This window comes from Fusarium oxysporum, chromosome VII (assembly GCF_013085055.1).
Source record: "Fusarium oxysporum Fo47 chromosome VII, complete sequence".
NCBI lineage: Eukaryota > Fungi > Ascomycota > Sordariomycetes > Hypocreales > Nectriaceae > Fusarium > Fusarium oxysporum.
Window position 1 is genome coordinate 511,384 of NC_072846.1, and position 23,939 is coordinate 535,322.

The 23,939-nt window shown below is 49.1% G+C and overlaps 8 protein-coding genes across 8 annotated transcripts; 2 read left to right on the forward strand and 6 right to left on the reverse strand.

The window, feature by feature from the left end:
• Nucleotides 1-2,296: 2,296 nt before the first annotated feature.
• On the reverse strand, nucleotides 2,297-3,819 carry FOBCDRAFT_251687 (FAD dependent oxidoreductase; the record flags this gene model as incomplete). Its single annotated transcript, XM_059610956.1, has 4 exons — nucleotides 2,297-2,568; nucleotides 2,624-3,194; nucleotides 3,242-3,531; nucleotides 3,588-3,819. 4 exons carry the CDS (start codon nucleotides 3,817-3,819, stop codon nucleotides 2,297-2,299), a joined length of 1,365 nt encoding a protein of 454 aa, XP_059465289.1.
• Nucleotides 3,820-4,849: 1,030 nt separating this feature from the next.
• Nucleotides 4,850-6,535, reverse strand: FOBCDRAFT_241553 (cytochrome P450; the record flags this gene model as incomplete). Its single annotated transcript, XM_059610370.1, has 9 exons — nucleotides 4,850-4,992; nucleotides 5,053-5,093; nucleotides 5,145-5,438; nucleotides 5,486-5,761; nucleotides 5,793-5,888; nucleotides 5,997-6,134; nucleotides 6,205-6,262; nucleotides 6,295-6,433; nucleotides 6,470-6,535. The coding sequence occupies 9 exons, from the start codon at nucleotides 6,533-6,535 to the stop codon at nucleotides 4,850-4,852; spliced, it is 1,251 nt and encodes a 416-aa protein (XP_059465290.1).
• A 1,523-nt stretch (nucleotides 6,536-8,058) lies between these two features.
• Nucleotides 8,059-9,695, reverse strand: FOBCDRAFT_203892 (amino acid/polyamine transporter I; the record flags this gene model as incomplete). Its single annotated transcript, XM_054705392.2, has 5 exons — nucleotides 8,059-8,302; nucleotides 8,352-8,518; nucleotides 8,561-9,086; nucleotides 9,137-9,530; nucleotides 9,587-9,695. 5 exons carry the CDS (start codon nucleotides 9,693-9,695, stop codon nucleotides 8,059-8,061), a joined length of 1,440 nt encoding a protein of 479 aa, XP_054561367.2.
• Nucleotides 9,696-10,756: 1,061 nt separating this feature from the next.
• Nucleotides 10,757-11,857, forward strand: FOBCDRAFT_241555 (MOSC domain-containing protein; the record flags this gene model as incomplete). Its single annotated transcript, XM_054705393.2, has 2 exons — nucleotides 10,757-11,759; nucleotides 11,823-11,857. 2 exons carry the CDS (start codon nucleotides 10,757-10,759, stop codon nucleotides 11,855-11,857), a joined length of 1,038 nt encoding a protein of 345 aa, XP_054561368.2.
• Nucleotides 11,858-16,234: 4,377 nt separating this feature from the next.
• Nucleotides 16,235-17,386, reverse strand: FOBCDRAFT_203895 (uncharacterized protein; the record flags this gene model as incomplete). Its single annotated transcript, XM_054705395.1, has 3 exons — nucleotides 16,235-16,510; nucleotides 16,570-17,299; nucleotides 17,358-17,386. The coding sequence occupies 3 exons, from the start codon at nucleotides 17,384-17,386 to the stop codon at nucleotides 16,235-16,237; spliced, it is 1,035 nt and encodes a 344-aa protein (XP_054561370.1).
• Nucleotides 17,387-17,998: 612 nt separating this feature from the next.
• FOBCDRAFT_138845 (choline oxidase) lies at nucleotides 17,999-19,686 on the forward strand (the record flags this gene model as incomplete). Its single annotated transcript, XM_054705396.1, has 2 exons — nucleotides 17,999-18,242; nucleotides 18,308-19,686. 2 exons carry the CDS (start codon nucleotides 17,999-18,001, stop codon nucleotides 19,684-19,686), a joined length of 1,623 nt encoding a protein of 540 aa, XP_054561371.1.
• A 259-nt stretch (nucleotides 19,687-19,945) lies between these two features.
• On the reverse strand, nucleotides 19,946-21,445 carry FOBCDRAFT_139336 (fungal-specific transcription factor domain-containing protein; the record flags this gene model as incomplete). Its single annotated transcript, XM_059608042.1, has 2 exons — nucleotides 19,946-20,282; nucleotides 20,331-21,445. The coding sequence occupies 2 exons, from the start codon at nucleotides 21,443-21,445 to the stop codon at nucleotides 19,946-19,948; spliced, it is 1,452 nt and encodes a 483-aa protein (XP_059465291.1).
• A 752-nt stretch (nucleotides 21,446-22,197) lies between these two features.
• Nucleotides 22,198-23,562, reverse strand: FOBCDRAFT_138844 (uncharacterized protein; the record flags this gene model as incomplete). The annotated part of the gene is made up of 1 exon (XM_054705398.1): nucleotides 22,198-23,562. The coding sequence occupies one exon, from the start codon at nucleotides 23,560-23,562 to the stop codon at nucleotides 22,198-22,200; it is 1,365 nt and encodes a 454-aa protein (XP_054561373.1).
• Between the last annotated feature and the right edge of the window lie 377 nt (nucleotides 23,563-23,939).

Sequence of the window (23,939 nt, forward strand, 5' to 3'; positions counted from 1 at the left end):
GCCCGCTGGTGCAAACTGACATACTTGCCGGTATAGGCTGGGGGTTGTTCTTCGGCCGTCCACGTAGATTGGTGGCGATCCTTAGGTCTGGGATCTGGCGATGTATGTCTTTGCTTAAAGGCTCTCGTAAATGCCACCGCGTATGTACATCCCATTTGGTTAGAGACTTCGCGGTGATAAGCCTCCTGTAGATCGTTTGATGACAGGGGATGCCAAGCTTAATAGAAACGATGCAATCGTCGTTACACGATGCTATGCAATCCGGCCAAAGATCCCCCCCGATGGGAATGCGTTTCAATGCCTTGCTGTGCTCGCTGGTAATCAAAGAAAGTGCCTTCTGTGACACTATCTTAGGAAGCTCGCCTAGATACTGAGCCGCGCCCCACGTGCTCTTGGGCCGTTAACACCTCGCCCTGTGCACAAGCTTGACAGAACGCCCTTTCCTGGTCTTCCAGCATACGCTGGATTGCCTCGACGAGCTGATAAAAATCACCTTTGGCGTTCGGGAGATTGCTCTTGATATTGTTGTTGCTAGCGTCTGTACCGGACGTCACTCGAATGCCGAAGTTGCGATACTTCCGGATAAAGCATCGGGCCCACTGCTCCCTCACAGGCATGTACGTACCATATAGATACGTAAGAAGCGCTCTCTGATTACTGGACTGCGTATAGAGGTATTCCCAGGCCTTCTCGTGATCATCCTCCGTCTCAGCAAACACCGCCAGCCTCCACATCATAAGCACTCCGTGGTAATCATAGGCCATCGGCCGAGACAGATTGTCGTGAATGATTGGCGCTCCTTGTCTTCCAGATGCTTGTACTACCTGTTGACCGCACTGGCTGAGGGCAGCGTTGGGCTCATCTGAACTACGCTCTTCGCCAGTACTGCTGTCTTTAGTGATGTTCACCCACTTCCGTTTGGACCGCAACATGACATTGGAGTTGATATTGTGAGTGTAAATCTGCTGCTGGGCGTCTTGGTATTCAATTCCCAGTGCCCTTTTCATCTGGTCGTCAAAGTCGGCAATGACAACGTCGGGGGATCGGATGCTAAATCGGTCGAGGAGCGTGCGTACACCATTTGCAAGGAACTGGAACCCTTCAAGCCTCTCGTTGTCGGTCAACCCGAATGCGGCGTTGAAGACAGTGACCAAGCAGGTCTGTCCCGTAACTTGGAAGATTGGCAACTTGAAACGGTTCGTGTTGTACGTGTTGTCGAAACTGACGACCTCGGGGAAGCGCCTCCACATCCGGATACAGTAGGGGAACGTCCAAACCAACCCTACTAGGCGATCGGGTTCGTCCTTAGCCCACTCAGCGACATAAGGTATCTCCTTGTCTCCGAACAGCTTGATGAATGCAGCCGTAGAGCCGTAGCCACCCAGATATTGGGACAATGACGGTGGGACGCGCCACGACGGACACGGGTTGACGACTAGTCGAAGGTTCGGTGATCTCAGTCATCCCACAATCTGCAAGTGCGGTAGAATTCGGTACCTATCCCTGCACTTAACAGGTGAGATCAGAGCCAAATAGAAGAGCGAAAAGTGCAGCACCCGTAAGGTTGCGGCACGCGTATCAAACTGATGCCGCACCCCTATCAATTGCCCTTACTATAACCTTGCCACGTCTGGACTAGCGGTATAATCATGAGATCATACCCCGCAACTCGCTCCGAGTCCCAAACAGGCAAACAAGTTGCGTTGCTATTGCTGCTGAGGAGCCATATCTCGCCTGTCTTTAACTGCAGCGGAGAGATAAACGAGTGGTTCCTTTGTTCTGTTACTTGGGACCCTTGTTGGTCTTTGATAAAGACGTTTCGGCAAGATGGATGATAAATCCCCTCTATAGACTTTCAAAACCTCACAACACAAGTGCTAGACTCTCCATCCATAGTCCCTTGTAGATGGTTTCCATCACAGATCTGCTTCATAGCTAAACTGTGAACCTTGCGGGAAGTAACTCTCTTCCTCCATACAGCTTTACGATCCACTCTGACTGATTAACCAAACAACTGCGGGATGCGAGATGGGAAAGGCAAAACACAACAACTTCGTTGATTAAGGAGGGATGAAATTCATAAAACTTTAGGAGTAATGATCATGAATAACTTAAGACAAGCCTCCCGACACAATACCCATTTCGCGACATTAGACAGTAGCAAGCAACTATGCCGCAAATGAAGCTATCAGGGATCCAGTCAGCGAATCTACAGAGCTACCCAAGTACTTGGGCCTTCATAGACTAGCCAGCCAACTCTACTATGCTCGCCGACCCAACACCTTCTTCGCGTTTATTAGAGCCTCGACTCAAACGTTTCCAGCGGCTCCTTGTACATTTCCAGAATCCGATCTCTCTTATCCCAAAGCCGTTTCTCTGATTCTTCAAAGATTCTTGGAATACCAGTCGCCTCGAATTTTGTGTTATGTAGCACCATATCAGCCAGTCCCTTTGCACAGAGAAATACCTGGGGCATGCCGTGTCCCGTAAACCCACCCATGATGAACATTCCGGGGCGGCCAGGAATAGGACCAACACGGGGAATCCGATCAGAAGAATAGCCCATGACTGCAAATGTGGTTAGCTAAAATGAAGATACCTTCACCGCAAGATTTAAACTCACTGCCTGTCCAAATATCATCAACATAAGCACCACTGTTCTCCCAGCCGGCAAAATGCCTCTGCATGTAACCATCAAAATAGTGTCGGGCTCTCTCGATCAACTCTTTGTCATTGGTGTTTCCGTACCAGTCCCCTAGATGCCTGATATATGCCTGGCGGGCCCCGCCAACAATAATACTTCCATCAGGCCTTGGGATCAGATAGTCGAAATCCCAATCATTAAAGCGTAGGCTGTAAGAGTTATTTAGTAATGGCGGTTTACCAGGCGTCTTGATCCGACTACAAATAGCTCGGTAAGGGACAATCTTGCCCTTGTACTCAGGGAGAAGAGCGGCAGTATAAGCATTTGTGGTCATGATTACCTGTCTGGCCTTGACTGCCTCTCGGTCTGTTGATATTGTCCAATACCCATTTGTATCACGGCTCGAAGAAACGGTTTGTACCGGTGTATTCGTTTGGACGTTAACTCCCTTGTTGATCGCGTTCCGAAACATATGGTGGATAAGTTTGTATGGCCATAGATGCCCTGCAGTATAGCTGAAATAGCCCTTAGCTCCTTTAACACCCGAGAGCTTTATTCTTGTCAGTCAATAGGCCTGGAGAAGCGTCGACAACTTACACTCTCTGCAAATTTGTCCGGGGCGCAGTACGTGCGTTTGGTTGCCTCAACACCTTGTTCCACCAGTGAGTTGTACCCAGTTCTTAACTTTTCCTGGTGTGATGCCGAGAGCTGAACATCGATGGCTCGGGTAAGGACAAAGTCGCAATCGACGTCTTCCTCCCGAACATAGTTGGCGATGGCATCCACATTGGCAAATTCGAAATTTGCAAGCTCAGTGGCAGCTTCGATGCCGTACTCATTAGCAATTCGCGATATTGAGTAGTACGAGTCGGGTTTGAGATGTCCTCCTAGAGGGGTGGTCAGAAGTCGCCTGGGCGAAAAAGGTCCGCCGGTAGGGACTTGCCATTTCGTCCAGTGGCCCCAGAGCAAAGTTGCCGCGCCTCTAGAACCAGGATCGAGGGGGTCTTGCCACCGCATTTGGACAGAATCTGGGTGACTGTAGCCGCTCCAGAGTAGCCAGCTCCAACAACAACAATGTCGCACTGGCTTGGAAGCTGGCTTGTGGATCGATGTGTGTCAAGTTCGCCTTCCTGGCTTCTCCAAAAGGAGCTCATGCCATCGATCGAGGGAAACATTGGAGGCGCTGTTGTTGAGAGGATATTGACTGAGTGAATGGGAAGTGTGAAGGTGTGAAGTCGATTTTCATTGCAAATTTAAGTTAGGTTGGTTTCCAATGCCATACGGCAATCCCCAATTGTTCTCCACTCTCGGGGCTCGCGTATGCACCTGATCCAGAGAGTGATGAGCAGCGGTTCCACAAATCTCCCCGCCTTCTCGCATCATTGCCAAATCAAGGAACCAAAATCTTGGGAGCGGCATCTCATCGTAAACGATTTATATTTCTTAGAGCTTCTGACGTCAAAACAAGAGATAGGATAGCCTCTTAGGGTTTGATACCTGCTTTTGAACTCATCTTCAAGGGTAGATGTTGTTGGCCACGGTGAGATTAGCAGAGATAGTTGTGATACTTTGGAAGACAAAGGAGCAGGATTCAGCTTGATATGACAGTAGGGTTACGAGCCATCGCCTATCAATTCTTATCAATAAGATGCCAATAGAGATCAAGTTGTTGATAAACCACTGGATACCAGGGTTCCTCGCACCCTTTCCTAGGCTGCATCCAGTGGTTCCAAATCTGCGTAGTGCATCCACAGGGGTGACAGGGGTTTGCCACTAGTGGCTCCCTTAGTTTGATGGATACGTACTGCCGTGCATTCGCTACGAATCGTTTGACAAAGGCTGGGTGGCTGGAGTCCCCTGCGATCTTGTGATGAGCACCACAAAGTCATCTCGCCAAATCGCCCAAATAGGAGACCATCCAAGTTGCCCCTCACGGCTTGGGTCCTGGTGTTTCAATCATTGTCGCCAAATATCGCTTCAAAGATAACCAATCCTTACGCTACGAACAGGGTCACAGAGCTTTGATATAAGGCGAGTGCAAAAGAAATGACCTATAATAGCTCCAAATACACAGAGATAAACTAAGGTAAAATACAAGACATTGAGTGACAGCTAAAACGTCGTCAGAAAGGATGGCGTTTACAATGCAGTCACTCAAGCCCTCCTTTGCATCACAGCTTGCCTACCTGGGACTACAAAACCTACTCATGTTTCGATCAGCTTGAACTTGAGTCCCAACCGGTGCCCTTCAGGACCTGCAAGGTACGCATCCTCCAGCTCCATACTTCCATGATCATGCAGAGTGGTAGTGAAGTTGGTGTAAATGCTTCCTATTACATTCTTCATAGCTTAAGTCCATCGTCAACCAGCATACACAAAGCCCCTCCATTTGTAATTTTCTGACTTACAAAAGTATGCAAAATTGATTCCAATACACATCCGACCACCGCTACCAAATGCCTAGAACCAACGGCGCATGTCGCTCAGCTGGCTGGGAAACGACTCGATCCATCGCTCTGGCTCCCACTTGTGCGGCTCTGGAAAGATGTCTGGCGTACGATGGAGTGAGTACGCGTAGCACTGCACTATGGTGCCAGCTAGGATGCCGTCGCATCCGCCAGGTGAGCAAGACTTTGGAACGCGGCGGGGCTGGCCTCCAGCGGCGGAGGGATAGAGGCGCACAGATTTCAAGATGACGGCTTCAAGGAGCGGCAGTTGATCGATGCTCTTAGCTGTGGGAAGTTTCCATTCCTCTCCCGCTCGTGGAGCAAAAGACAGCGGAGAGCCAACAGCTCTTTCCGAAGCTTGGCTTGTAGTTCAGCTCGCTGTGGCAGCTCATACAAGCAGAAGGCCAGGGTGTTTCCACTCGTCTCGTGCGCAACTGAGTTGTGAGCGAACATATCACTGGCAATCTTTAGCCATTGAGGGTATTGGCCTGGTTTGGCGTAAGGACCGCTGATAGCTTTGAGCACCAAGGCCATGACCACCGGCTTGTCGTCATCGGACAAGCTATCTTCGCCCTGCGCAGTAAGTTGCTGAGCTTTATCGCACTTCTCAAGGTTCCATTGCTCGATGTCATGAAACCCACTATCGACCTTCTTCGGGATGAGCCCAATTCTTTTTAAGCCAGTTGTTAAGTCAGGGGAACTCGTATTGCCAGAACGTATATGGAGCAGCGGCGAAGAATCCGTCCAGATAAAGTCGTCGCTCTTTCTGGTTTTCTGTCAGATTCCTGCTGAGCAAGCTTCCAAACTGCCAGGTAACAAAACAGTCCATCAAGTAAGAATACATTAATTCAAGAACATCGACCGGCTCATTGTTATCAGCTGCACGTCAGAGTAGAGAAAGCAACCGTCCGAATAAGATCTTCTTCATGGAGCACCGGCTAGTAGCATCTGCTAGGATGAAAAACTTGGAGAATATCCCGGAGATCACTCTTTTTCGAGCGGAGTGCTCAGCATTATCTTCAAAAGTGAAAATGTTCTCCGTGCTGTTATTAATAGCATATCAGCACCTCAGACACATACTCCAAAGGAGAACGCCCAGGGAGCTGTACGTACTTGTCGTTGGTAAATCCCCTAAAGTAAAACTCTGTCTTGGGAAATCCCCGAGATATACCTGTTTCAAGCCGCCATCAAAGGAATTAAGACTGGCTAGGCCTGGCGAAAGTCGCAAAGCCTTTCCTTTGGCCATGTGGTTCTGGTATACAAGCCTGTTCTCTCTGTGAGTAAGTTTAGCCCACCAGAGCCAGAATGGCGCTATATGGTAACTCCAATGAGGGGCAGGTATCTAAGCAAGCGGCGAGAGATATGGTGGTTTGATGACGAGCTCGTAAAAGACTGGAAGTAGCGCTAGAATAACGGCAATCGCTGGTAAATTCAATGCTTCCATGGTTTTCTTGGAACAAGGCCCGAAGTAGCACTGCAGATGGTTGTATGTAAATCCAAGAATGGACTGAAAGCGCAAAGTTGTTTATTAGATGAATGGGTGCTTCTTAAGACCAGTGAACGAGGCTACACTCTAAGCTGGAGGCAAGAACAAGTCAAGTTTCTTATAAGATACGGCTTCTTACCGGTAGTTGAAGCTACAAGTAATATCTAGCTTAAGGGTCTGAAAAGGAACGTGGGGAGCGGATAAATGTCCAACAAAGCGAAGATGCCTATTTAGGACGTTCAACCCGATTATACTATTCAAGCAGGTCGATCCGTGTTTTAAACAATACTTTCGTCTCACTATCCAATGTAGGATTTCTTTTCTACGAGTCTTTGTCAATGCTTCATGTCAGTAAGGTTGTAGCACTTGTCTTAGGGACAAAGCCCATGGACTTGGCTGAGATAAACATCGGACTTGTCGTAACATCATCGATGTGACTTCGAAATAGGCGCGACACATAGTGCTCTCGAGCTATGGCTTCCAGCACAATACAGCTTGCTTCTCATTCTAGGTCCACCAGCCTCTTTCACAGATGATTGCCTAACCTACCAAGCAAACTTATCAAGCTAGATGGCGGATTTCAAGTAGGATTTTGGATCTCATCAACCCTCTTCTTTACAAGTTCGAACCTTTAACTGAGAACATTATAGTCAATAGATCATGAGATTGGTAACTGAGCTACCTCTTACCATCAACTGCAAAATAGGTTCAGTGACATGCTTTAAGCACATGAACAAGCAACAAGGAAATGTGACCTAGACAAATTTAGAGCAACATAGTCCACCAAACTATATTCAACTATAGACACGACTTGACTTAATGGCATGGCGGATAATGTTATATCTTATATATTATTTCTTATTCATCTTCTTACCTGTAGCTGAGTTCATTCTGTTCCTCTTGGTTTCTCTGTAACCTTCATACATCTTTCCTCCATACAGAATATCACACATCCGGGTATTCTGTTTACCGAAGAAAGAATGAAATCACTTCTCGGAGGCTAAAGCGTAACCAATTGGGAATCATCAGCTGACCCTATTGGTTCGCAGTCAGGCACGTGGCCATTGAGCCACGCGACCTAAGAAGGTTAACGGAAAACCAGACCTGTAATGAGCGTCATGTATGTATCAGAGTTTGAAATCCGAAAACGCTCCTCGATTGTGCACGGGAGTATTTTGAATCATGTTGTTGTAATACATGCTGAGCGATGTCAATCGGTAAAGGACAGAAAGTATGATCTAGATTCAGAACACCAATTCTAATGTAAGCCGTGGTGGTACAGCGCCTCATTCACCATCGCCCTAGATCAATGACTAACTGCTCCAGATATGGTACCCGGTTCTTGATCGTTGTTACTCAGTTACCTCCCCCAGCTCCCTGAGGATGAAGGACTTTCGTGCGCGCACTACCCAATCAAGAACTACCCAAATGAAAAAGACGCCGATAATAGCCGAGATGTAGTTCATATCTATTTTCCTCGATTAGTGAAACTTAGTAATCATTGAGTTGCGGGAATCCTTACTACTTGCGGTCGCAGGCATCACATATGGGAATGAGTAGATAACCGTCGCGAAGATACAGAAGGCAGCTGTGATGACCTTGGAAACAGTTCCAATGACACCCAAGTTAAAAGGTCCCTTGATATGCTTGTTCCGGGGCAGTAGAGAAAATATAGCCGGAAGGGTATAAGATAAAGAAGGAAAAATGATGACACCAGCAGCGAGACTAGAGGTCGGTCAGTCATACTCGGGGTCCAGGTATCACAAACTCTTACCTGTTGAAAGCTGTTGACGAAGCTATACAGAGGGCTGATAAAATCGACACCAGTACGGAGCAGAGCATCAAAGCATGAACCGGTACGTTCATGGTGGGGTGAACTCTGGACCAAATTCTTGATAGAGGGAGACCGTTATCTCTTGCAAAGGCCCAGCAAATTTTTGACTGCTACGCATGAAGCGCCATCATAGCACAGGTCCAGCAAACAATAAGACCGGACATCATGACGACAGCTCCGGCCTTGCTTCTGTTGAATGATATGTAGAAAAGCTCAAGCAGAGGAACACCGGTTGCTGTGTTCACAACATCGTCGAAATCTGTCAGGCAATACATGAGGAGAATTGCAAGAGGCCAAGCCGTCACGAAGCCGATTCCCACTGTGAAAAACAAGGCCTTCGGGACGTTCTTCTCGGGATTCTTGATATCTTCGGCCAAGTGAACAGCACTATCAATAAGCCCAAAACTGTAGTTGGCATTGATCAGGCCAGCCAGGAAGGCCATGCCTTTGGAATTCCAGCCGCTCACATTATCGGTACTCGTGAAAATGAAGGACGGAGACGTATGAGAAGGGCTGGCAGCTGGGACAGCGACTACGATAGCGAGGCAGACAACAATACTGACAAACATGCCAAGTGATACACTCTTGGCAACGACAGTCTTGTTGATGTTGATAATGCAACCACTCCAGTTGAAACAAAGTCCTACCAAGTAGACCTGCCAAGCCTTGATTTCACTGGTGATTTGTATTAGCATCACACCAGTGACTAGTATCATGAAACTCACAATGATGGATGGCAAAGTTTGACACAAGCCAGTACCATGTGTCCTATCAAGACGCTGGCCCCAGCCGTAGACACGATACCGCCAGCCAAGTTGCAAAGGCCAGTGAAAAAGGCAGATGGGCGGGCGGCCCTTTCAGGGGCAAGTATAGACACCCAGTAATACTGACCCCCGGCTGTAGGCATGGCACTTGACAGCTCGGCAAGGGTGATAGCGAAGAATGTACTCAAGACAGCCACGATGATCAGGCCGTATACAAGGCAAACTGAGCCGCCGATCACCACTCCGGTCGTGAAACCTCCTGTTACGCCAAGCCAAGACGCAGTGACCATGAAAGCTACTCCGATCAGTTGAAGAGTGCTCACGTCTCGCTTCAACTGCGGCTCATAACCCATCGCTGGAGCATAGTAAGTAATCTGGTTCAACCGTGTGATTTCGTTGCTTGGTTCTTACCCATTAACTTTGCAGCATCCGCGCTGAGCTCAGTATTCTCCCCTTTGGTGAAAGAGCTGCGACCACGTAGCCCATCTTGGGTGGGCTTCTCGATCACAGAGGTCGTCATGTTGCTTTAGGCTGAACAACACCTGAGTGGAAATATGATAAATAGAGGCCCAGTTATCAGCTAGTCAACGAAATGCCCGGGACAACACGGTGATGTTTGCTCCTCAAGAGTTGACTGAAGAACTTTGGGGTGCTTGGTAAACATGGGAGGATACTTCTGAGAATTTAAAGATTGACAAGACCGAGACTCGCAGCCCTTGAGTTGACTCCTGAGACAGACTCACGACGGCTACCCCTCCTTGGGGATACGACTTTGCCATTTCCAGCGGCCAACCGAGATGCCACAGATTAGAATTCTGGATTTTCGGGGTTAGCTTGACCCCAACACTCCGTTGCATGGGGCGATATGCGATTACCCCAGGTTCATGCCCTTCTTGGTCTAGTTCATGTACCGGACTTCCAGCTGGACAAATCACAGCACTTGCCGAGTAAGATATGATTTCTGCCAATGATAATGTTGAAAGTAGGGTGTTGTGCCCAAGTCTCGCTGTTACGTCCCCAGCTTGGCAACTATTGCCCCTACTATCTACGTCCAAGATTCGGGCTTTCCCACCTTTTCACAATCCAACCCTCTTATCATTCTGGCTTTTGTGCCTCAATACGGCTCACCTGGGTTGTTCATTACGCTGATCGACATACGTTTAGAACAACAATATGCATGTGCAAGAGGTTAGTGTCGCACTGGATGTGCTTAAAATGGATTGAAGGTCGGGTCATTCAGAATGAGCAGCAGTAGTGAGTTGATTGATTGTTCTTCTGTGTGGGGTATTCCATCCCACAGGTTTTACTTTAAATCACCCAGCTTGATTACTAAGGGCTGTTGTTCCTGAGATCATTGAGACCATGCCCGGCCTGCGACAGTTAGTTTTCGCCAGGGCTCTGAGACCTTCTCATTCCGATCTTCTTGTTTCTATATGGTCGATGTTTCTCAATCGAGCTGGGCTAACATGTATCCTTATCTTTAATTATTAGATTTACACCTATCCTATCAAGTCGCTTAGAGGCGTGTCTGTGCCCTCGATTGCTGCCAAACAGGCGGGCTTTTTGTACGACCGCCACTTCATGCTCTGGGATGCCGAGAAAAACGAAAATATGCACATAGGGCTTCGTTCCTCATTATGCCTATTCACAACCCGGTTCACCTGTATGGAGAATCCAACTGAGTTGGAAGTTCATTACGGCCTCAACCATACTTTCGATAGACCCGACAAGCCAATCGAGAGGTCGCCCTTGACGGTACCGCTCAAGCCGGATATAACTGGTCTGAAGTCAGTAACCGTCACAATGCATTTCAACTCCTGCACAGCGTATGATATGGGGCAGAAATACAATGAGTGGTTCAGCGACCGCGTGGGATATTCTGTTAAACTTTTGTACATTGGAGACTATCGCCGAAGAATATTGGGCAATATGGGAGAGGGAGTCAAGGTCCATGGCAATACTTGGATCTATTCTACCCTGGCACCAGTACCAATGGCCATCATTATTGGGTACATTGCTCTCAGAGCCGAGACTATGAGGACTACATGGCATATTGTCGCCATAGCAGCTTTTGTCATAAGTTGCATTCTTCCTTTTCGACAGTTTCAGAAGCTTTCAGGTGCGACCAAACCGGGCTTGACTTTTGCAGATCTTGCCGCCTATCTTGTTATCAGTAACAGTAGCTATGACAACGTCAACAGCAGACTCTCTGGAGATGAAGAATTGGACATTACCAAATTTCGAGCCAACATTGTTGTGTCGGGGGCTAAAGATGCGTTTGAGGAAGACTTCTGGGGCGAACTCCAGATTGGAGGGGACATCACCATGAAGTTGACTCAAAATTGTGCTAGATGCAGTAGTCTGAACGTAGACTACAAGACCGGTAAGCCCGGGACGACAGATGCTGGAAAGGTTTTGAAAATCCTCAGTAAGGATAGAAGAGTCGATCCTGGCACGAAGTGGAGTCCCATCTTTGGAAGATACGGCTTCATCACCTCGCCATCAGGAGACAAACCTACGATGAGAATCACGGTTGGGGATGAAGTAAGCATCCTGAAAATGAACAAGCAGCGCACTGTGACAGGTATGTTGATCGGTTCCTTTCCTCTATTTATTTTCTTTATTGTAGCCTAATTAACTTTTATAGACTATCCGAAAAAACAAGCTGCCATTTACATCTGAAAACCGCTGTGCCGATGGAAAGATGGGTTCTTGGTATGTGAGAGGCTACCGAATTGGGAATTAGCGTCTTCTACTGGGAAGTTATATGGGCATAAAAGGTTGAATAATTTTCGGCAATTATTATAGCTATACAACAATTACAACCTTGTAAACAACGAATCATAGAATATTCAGTAGCATTCGACCGTTCTTGCTCCTCAAGTGTTAAAATATGGATGTTCGTGCTCATGCTTTTAGATCATTGTCTCAGACGCCTACCTCGTCTGATTAGATTTCACACCCTGGCGAGCGTCATGAGGCGCTATCTCGGGGCTGCATTCACTCGATAACTGTTCAACGCGACTTAGTATTCGGTCTTCATGAATGCTTGGTAGGATACTTGCCTAGTACTTATTTGAACCAAAAGTATAAGTGTACGTATGTAACATTATGCCGATCTATCTTTGTATTTTTAGAGCTCTAGACGGGATGTATATCCTATGTCATGAGTATGCCTTACCAGGCAGACTACAACTGCTCCTAGAACCCAGCAAGTTGCCCAGTTTGGTTTCAAAGATGAATCTTCAGAATGCAATGACTCTTCATGCGGTCTGTTTTCCGGGCACTCATTGTTTCATGCTTTCTTTCGACGATATCAAAGTAGCCTTGTCCCCTGGCAATACGCCCATGAAGAAATGAGTCCCCTGGATGCCCTGTCATTGGACCACAACCTTCCAGTGTCCCTTCTCCAGTGTCTGAATCCCAATTCTGTAAAGCTGATATCCTGTGACATCAGGGTCGTCAAGAATTTTACCTCAACTTCTTTTCACAGGGGCTCCAGGGCATTCTGTATCCTCTTCTTTTCAATGTCATCGCCGACCACATATCTCTGCTCTGAATCAGCTTTTAAAATGGACATCATTGATTTGGACCGCTTTTCACCATTCGTTTATGTCAGTGTGTTTTGATGCCGTATCAGGTGTTGCCCAGCTGATGGATCCCGTTACCGAATGTCCCCTGGTTCACCCCGGATCGAATGAACTCGTGCCTGGAGTTTATCAAACACTTCCGATGAGTAATTTTGAGCATTCAGCAAACTTTTCGCTCGGTGCGAATTACCGTACACTTTGAGACTCACGTCTGGTATGGGCTCAAGAGGTAATTAGTGAATTAGGGCATGTTGGCCTTGAAGATCAATCACCTCACTCAGAACCACGCAACCAAATTTCTTTTCTCTCTTTCTTTGAAGCGATTTGTTGCTGAACATGACTCCTTCCTTATTTCTAATCCTTTAGTTCCTTCAATTGCTATACAATATTACTACAAGCACGATTCTTTCAACCTGATTACCCTACAGTACTCAACGCTTGTTAGAAACATGGTTCATCACAACTCTCCTGTAAAAAATTTTCCTTGGCACCCGCTGTTAGCGCTCTGCTAGGGTAGAGACTTTTTGCAGGCTAAAATGGCAACAAAAGCAGCTGTGGGGCTAACGGGACCCTAACAGTCGCTGGAAGAAAGGGATTCAGAGAGTTGACCTTTCTTCGTGACCAGTGTCTGCAACGACATTGAGCTTCGCGAGCTCTCGACATCGCCTTCGGGCGCTACTTCTCACGTGTTATTTGCGGCTTCTTCTTACCCCGACATTCCGGCTTCGCGAGCCTTCGACAATCCGGGCTCTGCGCCCCTCGACTTCCCGTACGACCGACTTCTGCGGCCCTGGCTGCCCAGACGACATTCGCGGCATCTTGCCGCTCGACATTGAGGGTCGTCGCACCCTCACCCTCACTCACCTGCAGCTTTGCGCTGCCTCGACCGACCTCTGCAGCTTTTGCTGCCCGAATAACACCAGCAGCCGCTAGCTGCTCGACGCACGGGCCCCAAATGGCTCGCTGCCCTTTTTGCAGCTCGGAAGCTGCATGACCGATCTCTGCAGTCGTGTACTGCCCAGAGAACCTCTTCTTCTTTGCAGCCTCGGCTGCCGCCCGGAACACGACTGGGCTTCGACAATTTGTCTCACTGGCTGAGACCACTAGACAAAACCGCTGGGTCGAAATGGTACAGAGCTTACCTGGAGACCGTGGAATGAGGCGACTACCTCGTCCACAGAGCAGCGTTCTAGCCTCCTTGGGGTTTTCTCCTGCAAGGGTTTTCCCCAAGGATGCACGGTTCTAGGTTGCAGCTACTGGCGATCTTGGGGGATCATGGACTTCCTGCCTCAGGGTATGAAAAGCTACTTGATCTATCTGTGCAAGAGAATTCTAGGCTGGAGAGGAATAGTTCCCGCTGACGGGATGACCTCTTGAAAGTAAAGCGCCTTTGTGCCGATGATATGCTGGATGAACTAGATGGGAGACGCTGTTGGAGGGAAGCTCTGCTGAGATCAACTGTATTGATGTCCATGGGACGTGCTTCACCGACAACTACTGTAGGGCGAGCTACGAGTAGAGAGGTGCCTCTTGGGGGTAATGAGTACAGAAAACGCTCGAGCATGTATACGGCTCCGATCCAAGAGGCCTTGCAGATGATCCGAGCGAGAATCAGCACGGCAGCGATTGTAGATAGTTTAGCTCAGCACGTCCTGTGCTCCGTTAGGAGACTTTTTGGGGCCTACGGCCCCCCGGACGGAAAATACACATACATACATACAACATGGTTCATCACGGTGGTTTTAGGGTAACGCCGTAGGCGTCCTTCCTAAACGAGACTATAGACGACACGGAGAGTTCCGTCCCTTATCTCATAAGCTTTAGTCATGACTTGCCTAATTTGGTCTATAACCGAGATATGGGTCATTATTACCACCGCTAGAATTGCGGCGACTCGACTGCACTAAAGCTAAGCTCAAGGCACAGTGCTAGGTGTGCCTCTGATACTTAGACCCTCGGGGTTCAACAACAATGGACTGCCAATTGGGTGTGTATTTGCAGCGTATCCACTACATACCCAGGCCAGCTGTAGTTAAGCTACAGCATTATCCCGTGTTGGGGATTAAAGTTTGCGCATGCCAGTGCCAAATAAACCACTCTAAATGCTGGAAATTGCATGGTTCATCTTGTACACCTGTGCTTCACCTGCAGATTTTACGTGATATTTAGCAGTCTCCTTGCCAGGCCCATTTAGCTGCAGCATGAAAGCTCTCCTGCGCTCTCTCGACGATCCAGGTTTTGTGTCACGATTGAATGGGCAGCTGCATATAAAGTAGGCTGGCGCTTTGTTGATTTGTTTCTTCTGCGCCCAGAAAGCTTCCCCAAGAGCCTCTCGGCCAGTTTGCTTGCCCCAGGCTCTGGTGCACCTGTGATAATCCGATATCACAGCGGTCGGCTTTCTGCCGCATCGAGCCTCTTCCCCCCATTCTTTACGCCTTGGAACTTGTAGTATTCTGAGCTCCACTCAGCTGTGATTGTATCCTCAAACTACCGCCTGATCCCCGAGTCCACCGCCCAGGACGCTATCGACGACGCCGACGACGCATTGCTTTGGATAAGAAACTACTTGCAAGCTGAAGTTGCGATCGAAGTCCCTTTTGCGATCGATACAAACCGGATCTTGGCAACAGGAGATAGCGCTGGCGGGTATCTGGCATCGATAGTTGCTCTAAAACACCCAGACATCGTGCGGTCGGCGATAGCAGCTTATCCTATGGTCTGTGTCGACGATCCTCATTTTGTTGGAAAATATGAGAAGGAGGTGTTAGGTTTGCCGATAGTTGCTCCCGAGTTGGTCCCAGATCACTTAGAAAAAGTTAAGGCTGCAAAGGAAGATATCATCACTTCAGCTGGTCCACGAGGCCAGCGATTGTCCCTTATGCTTGGTATCATCTAGGATGGATTGATGGAGGACTTATTCTCTCAGGACCAGCGCAAGATCTATCCACTGAAGAGGTTGGAAGATGGTGATCGGTTCCCTCGAGGAGGCGTATTTGTGCTGCATGGCGAAAGCGACACTGTTGTCCCCATTGGAGGCAGTAAGATGCTCCGGGACAAGATTCAAAATCTTGATCCTAAGCTCGATTTACGACTCGTGATTCGAGAAGGAGAGCACGGTTCTGATAACAAGGCGGATATTAAGGATGATTGGCTAGCAGAGGCGTTCCAAGGAATGACAAAGGCGTGGATCGCTTAATGCTCTTGTTATAGGTATCCATATCCTCTAGACGTACGATTCTCGTCCCAATTGAGATTACTGGTCAAAAGTATCCTGATTTAATCCAGCGATCCTTCTACGATAACCCCATCAAGCTTGTCTCAAGGATTTTGGCCGGTTTACTTTCCTATACGTTCAATATGTGGCCGAGAATGATGGAGGTGACAACATGATGATTGATATACTACGATTTCGTTCTACGAAAATACTTATTTCTATAGGCAGCTACAAGTACAAGGTTTGCTAATCTTCTCAAAGCTTCTCTGAAGGAGGAAGCTGGTACAAGTAGTCCCCCGTTAGCTTGACAACCTCACGCGAGAGTCCAAAACTATAGACATATCCTCCTGCGTTCTGGCCGTAGGCATGGACCACTCTTTGCCCACCAACAATCTCACTCTCGCAACGAACACCAGCAATGTCTGGGTCCATAGTAGAGTATACACCCACGTGATCATATATGATAGACCAGTCTTTCGGATCGGGAGACGGGAAAACATCAGGCTGGTTTGCATGGGCATTCTTACAGATCTACAACCAACGTAAGCATGGAGAAGCTCAAGTTTACAATCATCCTTGTTGACACATACCGTAATGCGTTGCTCCTCGGAAATAGACAGATCTCGATCATTTTGAGTCAAAATACCACCAACATAGACAGTACCGTCCAGTCGGGAGAAAGCAGTTGAGTAGTAGCCGTTGTTTCCTCGACGGATGAAAAGGCGATCATAGGTGATCGGAGATTTAGCAACGACACATTGCAGCCTCCAAGGCGTGAGATTCTGCTCCTTGACATCCTTTAGATTCTCGGCTCCCAATCCTGAAGCGTTGATAAGAACATCATGGCCAAGCCCTTTGAGGTCAGCAAGCGAGTAAACCCGAGTTTTCCGAAACTTGACCCCTCGAGCCACAAGCCTCTCATGGAGCCAGTTCAAGAACTTTGGAGGGTTCAGAACCACTGTCTCGTACTTCATTCCATAGAGTGAACCTTCTGGTAACTCGTCCTGGGTCATGAAGTGAAAGTTTGGGGCTTTGTGGGCATACCAGACATCGGATTTAGAGCCACGGTCCATGATCTCCGTCATTGGGATCCTTCGCACGCTTGATTCGGGGTTGGTTTCCGCAAGCCTCAGCAGGCCCATCAAACCTTCAAGCTGCATCTTTTGCTCACGAGGGTTCGACTTGTGCACGCCAACCCATATGGCGCCAGCGTATGGGCTTGCCCACTCCTTCGTGTTGTAGTCTCCTGCCATGTACTCGCCAACGATGGTGACATTGTAGTTGCGTGGAAGGGCAGCGGCGACCATCATGCCGGTGACGCTAAAGATGACCGTAAGCAAAGGCTCGAGTCGGAATAAGAGGGCATCTTGAAACTCACCCGGCACCTAAAATTGTGACTTTGACCATGTTGAATGAGGCTGAAAGATGCCTTGAGTAAATTCGGCGTCTGATTAGCTTAGATATGATTATAGGCGTGGCACAATTGACGAAAGATTCAGACTGAAGAAAAAGCTCGACCCGGTCATTTGAATACTCGGAGGAAACAATTGACATAGATGAGGGAAATTGCTTGTTTTATTTAGTTACCCCAACATTTGCGGTTATGGAGGCTGGAGGCTGGAGGCCGGCCCTACTTTACTTACTGCATTGGGACACTTGACGAAACCTTTGGGGCCCGAGTGCGGGGGATGTGGGGAGAGGGATGCCGATTTCTAGATATTTCCCAAAAGGTCGAAGAAGCGAGGTGATGACTAGCCTGACTTAAGATGAGGCAAAGGATTCGCCTGCTGCAAGCCAACACTACCAGCGGATAGGTCGATTCTGTTGTTTATGGTTCAACCGGAACTCGCCTAGTTGTCGTTGAATACACAGAGTCGTGCCTGAGACCGACATGCATCGCACAGAGCAACAGCAAATGTACACCCTATTAATAGACCCGCTGGAGATCTATAACTGCACCAGAAAGACATCAACTGTCAATTGTCGGTTCATCTCTCCTGCTTTACATTCTTTGAAGCTATGGCTGCACCTGTCGAAGATCTGCTGGACCAGACTACCTACGACTACGTGGTGGTTGGAGGCGGTACAGCTGGGTGCGTTATTGCAAGCCGGCTGGCAGAAGAACTGCCGTCGGCCAAAATCCTCCTCGTTGAAGGTGGCGGAAGCGACGTGGGCAATGATATGCTTCACGATCTCAAGCGTCTAGTCGAAACGTGGGGAGGCGATTTTGACTGGGACTGGAGCTCAGTGCCGCAGCCAAACGGTGGGATTCACTTCCTCTACACAAAGTGATTTGCAGCTTGACTGACTAAATTCAAACCGCTACAGGCAATAGTCTGATTCGACACTCACGAGGCAAAGTTCTTGGAGGGTGCTCGAACATCAACGGGTGCATCTCTTTCCGCCCGATGGAGTACGACATCCGTAAATGGAAAGAAGCTGGCGTTGAGGGATGGACCTTTGATGAGTTCGTACGGCTCATCAACAAAGTAAGGATCACTGTCAACAAGATCAACCAACGAAACCATAATTCTGTCGACCTTGCGCTGGTTGAGTCAGCCAAAAAGGCTTTCCACATACCATGGTCACCAGAATTCAACAAGGACATTGTGCAGCGGGGTAACATCACACCCTCAGCCGGCCATTTGTCGATAGCACATAACCCAGAGAATGGCTTCCGAAGCAGCGCCAGTATTGAGTATCTACACCCAATCATCCGTGGAGAGGTAAAGAGGCCCAACCTCACAATTCTCACCAATGCCTGGGTTCATCGTCTGCACTTTGTCGACAAAGTCGCCACAGGTGCGAGCATCACCCTCAAGTCGGGCAGGGACGTCGTTGTCCGTTCCAAGATTGAAACTATCCTTTGCGCTGGTTCTTTTGACTCTCCCCGTCTGTTGCTTGTTTCTGGTATCGGGCCCAGAGAGCAGCTGGAGAAGTTCAAGGTACCAGTCGTTGCGGATGTTCCTGGCGTGGGAGAGAACCTCATGGATCATGCCGAGACGGCCATGATGTGGGAGATGAAAGACCAAGTCCCACCGGAGACAATAATCCATTCCGATGTTTGCTTCTTTCTCCGTCGCGAGCCGCCCAACTCGCAAGGCGACGACGGCGATATCATGGATTCAATGTTTCACGTCTTCGGAATCGGATTCGATGACAACACGGCTCGCCACGGATACAACGCGCCGCCTAATGCTTATTGTCTAATCCCAAACCTCCCCCGACCGAAGTCTCGCGGCCGCCTTTATCTTCAATCATCAGACCTGAAGGTCAGACCCGCTGTCGACTTCAGGTACTTTACCGATACCGGTGATTACGATCTGAAGACCATTGTATTCGAGCTCAAGGCGGGACGAAGGTTTGCTGCAACAGCCCCCTTCAAGGAACTGATCAAGAGGGAAATTGCCCCAGGGCCACAGGTTCAGAGCGAGGAGCAACTTATCGACTACGCACGCAAGACTCACGGAACGGTGTTCCATCCGTGTGGAACCGTCAAAATGGGAAACACAGCACAGGATCCGATGGCTGTTGTCGACTCTCAGCTGCGTGTGCGGGGTGTCAAGAATCTCCGCGTGATTGATGCTAGTGTCTTTCCCGTGATTCCCTCCATCAACCTAATGTTGACAGTCTACGCTGTTGCCGAAAAGGGCGCCGAGATGATCATCAAAGATTACGCTTCAGCCGGGGTAAGACCCAAAATCTGACACGATTTTGTCTCTTGCTCTTAATAAATATTGGTCCATAGGCAGATTGGCAGTAGCTGTTGCATAGTTGCTCGTCTTCATTACATACATAGCTCGTCTAGAAATAAAATTGTACAACAATATGAGCAGCTGCATACAATCATACAGGTGCATTGCTCACTTCAGTGATAAGTAACACTGCTGGTTATGGCCATTCATACCTTTGTCTTGAGAGTGTGTTCAATTTGCCCATCGAATGAGTACTCCTGACCTCGCAAGCTTACGCAAAGCTTAATGTCCAGTCTTTTGTTTTTAGCAGCTCGAGCCATGAGATATGAATTCCGCAGTCATGAAGGTCCCAAAGCTCCTCCAACAGCTCGATAGCCCACATATTGACAGCCACCCTGTTAGTGGAGTAGAGCGCTTTGAATCTGTATACTACAGTGGATCGATCATGGAGTTGCTCCCGAGGTAGCTCGGCTGCAGCAGTGAGAAGAGGTATGGAGTGGAAGCTGAAGCAAGCCGCATCGATTGGTGTGTCAAACAGACGTCTAAGAGTGTCCACGACCAGGTCTTGAATGTGCGCGTGGGTATTTTCGTCTATGGTCGCATTCACACTCTCCTCTGCGCTCACCATTTGATCGGCAGCATCTGGCCGTTGTGACAGCTCGGTCGGGCTTGAGGCTAGTCTAGGATTTCCGCAGATCTGATAGAGCATGATGAGCCCGTGGTTTCGATACGCTATGCTCATGTCCACAAGCGTTTTGTCTTCGTGTTGGGGATCCCAAGCCAGCAGCTGCTCCTCAAACGTAGCCTCGAGAGAAGGGTCCCTTGCGCCTGTGTCCATGACCAAGCGACAATGGCGGCCGACACAGGCGATCAAGTAGAATAATTGGGCATTGAAACCTACCATAGGATGGAACGAGTCTCGTGCGTCTTGGATCGCATCAAACAATTGCTGCGTGTTGAGAGGCGATAAATCATACCGGTCTGCAATGAAAGCACAGGACATATCCCAGTAGAGATACCAGCCAAGCATGAATTGGACCAGAGGGTCTTGCCGTTTCTCCTTGTCCACCAGCATATTTTCAAGAAGCACCCGAGCCCCGCGAAGATGCTGTTTTCCATAGTCACAAGGATGATCCTCTGTCCACGTCCACGACACACCCTGGAGGAAAACAGCCAGAATAGAGGATGGTTTGATCCGGGCAGGGTCCTGGATCTCGTGGCGCAGTGCCTGTATAGCCATGCCTCGTTGCGTGAGACAAGGGCCCAGATTTGAGGATTGAAAGAACTGCTCTTGACCAGCACTGACACTCTGGACGGCATGCAACAAGGAAGGAGTCGACATGAGATATTGAAGTAGAGGGAATGAGAGAGGATTGTTTTCTGGCCGAACAGTCATAATTCGGCTTGTCTTTTCGAGCCAGTACTGCAGCAGCCGCTTATTGGGTGCCACGGCCCCAGTGCCGAGCTCCTGCATGGGCTTCGAGATGACCCACGGCATCTCAGCCTGCCATTGTGTCGGCGGCGAGGCAGACAGACAGACAGAGCCACGACGTTGGCAGCGAAGGCAAACAGGGTAGGCCTCGTCGCATTTTACGCGACGCTGTTTGCATTCTTTGCAGCTATGCTTGCTTCTCGACATCTTGGGTGATGAAGACTCTGACCTTGATTGAGGGGTCAAGGTTGGCTCCCCCATTGAGTCAGGGCTCTCCGGGGCGGGGGGAGGATTCCTTTTGAGGCCTGGAACAAAACGAATGCGATGAGTTCGTGGCATTGTGTCTGTGTGCGCAAGAAGAATTGCTCAAAAATCCGCCCTAATTACTCTATGCTTGGGTCGTGAGAGAGACTGATGTTGGAAAGACGATCCTTTGAGCAACGCTACAAGGGTTACAAGGGGTTTTCAAGGGGGACAGATCCAACCGATGGTGGAAGCTGGGGTAATCGGGTACTGTAGTCTGCAGATAAGGCCCGTAGTGCACCATGCGAGAAGAGTGGGGATTATCAAGATAAAGCTCACTCAGATAACTCAAGCCAAATCCCCAGACCTGCCAGTCACCAGTACCAACACAGTGGCGGGAATCCCGGAATTCATCACGAGGAGTGGTCCTCGACATGTTTTGATTGGGTGGACGATGCGGAGAAGGACCTTGCGCCCTCTTGCTAGCCCTGGTCAATTGAAGCCGGCTCATAGCTGAACTTACCTTTGATCGATGCGAGTCTGCCCGACCCTATGTTGCCTTTAGTTTTGAGACAAAAGTTGAATGACTGAATGAATATATTCCGCCCAGGAGGATACGCCTCATAGGGCCCACAAAAGTTGGAGGGCGACTTGAGGTTGCACTAAAACGACGTGTTTTGGCCCCACCTTGCGCCTGTCCGGTCAGTCATGATTGTACTGGGTGTTGTTAATTTTCACTATGGCTACTTGGGTGAATAAATACTGGAACAGCAGGCCCCCAAAAAATACGTCCGAGTCTTGACACCACAGAAGAGAGATTCTGTTCCAAATGGGAATATCAGTTCTATCTAGAGTTTACACACATCGCTGCTCATCGGAGGCAGGTCAACGCCCTCCAAATCGACATAGCCGTAGACCTCGGATTTGTCTCCATCCTCCTCCAAAAGCGCCTCCCACTTGGCGAAGCTCTGCTGAAAGGCTTCCACCACCTCGGGCTTGGAGAGATCCATCGGCGCCTGATTCCTACCAAGCTGTCGCATCTGCGTACCGGCCACCACCTCAGTCAAGCCGTAGTCTTGAGTATCAATATCTGGGATCACTGTGCCTGTCTTGATGGCCCCCGACAGGATGTCCTTGGCCAGGGTGGGCTCGGCACAGAACGGCCGAGCCAATCCGATAGCGTCGACCACGTCCAGGGCTTTGACCATGGCGCTGACAGTGCGGAAACCTCCAGTGACGTATACCTTTGTCTTGGTGAGCCTTGGCACAATGGATTCGGCAAATTCGAGGAAAAACGCCTCGCGCTTCTTGGTCGAATCTCGCTTGTGCTCAAATGCCATGTCTTCATATGTACCGCCCGAGAGCTCCACAAAATCGAACTGGCATTCCTTCTCCAGGAGCTCGCAAAGCTCAGCGCACTCCTCGGGGGTGAAGCCCTTCTCGTCGAACTCAACCGAATTGAGCTTGACGCCGAGAATGAAACCACTGGATAGAGGTATCCTCGATCTGATAGAAGAGACAATCTCTACGATGATGCGCGCTCGGTTGGCAACGGATCCTCCGTACTCGTCAGTTCTATTGTTGGTCCTGCGAGATAAGAACTGCGAGAGAAGATAACCGTGAGCTGCATGAAGTTGAACTCCATTGAAGCCAGCCTTGTAGAGAAATTCTGCCGCATGGGTGAAGGCTACCACAATGCCCTTGACCTCCTCCCTGCTCGCGGCATGCGGCTTGGAGAATTTCATCCCCCAGACATCCTTATCTAGATGGACTGCAGATGCTGAAACAGGGTCTGTCTGGAATCGACTCTGAACCTGCCGTCCGGCGTGGGAGAGTTGCCCAAGGAAGAAGCTGCCGTCATGGTTCCCAGCGTGGGCGAGGCGCTGATATGCGGCGAAGCGAGGTCCCTCAAAGGGTGCGTCTGGGGGGATGATGAGGTTTCCTGCAGCCTCAATATTGACAGGGTCGACCATGAGATTGCCTGTGAGCAGCATACCGATCCCACCCTTACCGAACCATTTATATGTGTTGATCAGGTCTTCGGTCGGGATACCACGCTTGCTCAGGTCCTTGGGATCCCATGATGCTAGACGCTCTGTCATGGCTGCCTTCATGAACCTGTTCTTGGCGACGCGTTTGGAGAAGGGGAATTCGAGGGGCTGCCCCAGCGGCGTAGGGTCGACTTTTTCGCTTCCATAGCGTGGCCTTGTCATGGTTGTAGAAGGGCGGATTGTAATGAGGTTCAGGTGCTGGCAGAAGTTGCTTGCAAAAGTTGCAAAAAATGGGGAGTGATGGATGCCTGTCTTGTAGTATTTTCAATTACTTCGTTTTCTTTATGCAAGGAGATCCCAATTGCCATTCACATCATCATCACCAGGCGTCGGTATTATTAATTTGATTGGTCTTGCTTTCCCTTTGTAGAGTACTGCCGAGTCCTGTTAGTTTGAGGGAATAAACGCGTGTTGGTTTAGTGGAGGGGCTACAGTCCACTGGTGACTTGCCCGAAGCGGTGAATTAGCGAGCCTTGGGACAGTTTGGATGGGCTGTGGCGGCTGGATAACCGATAGGGCTAGTACAGTACTGTCCAGTA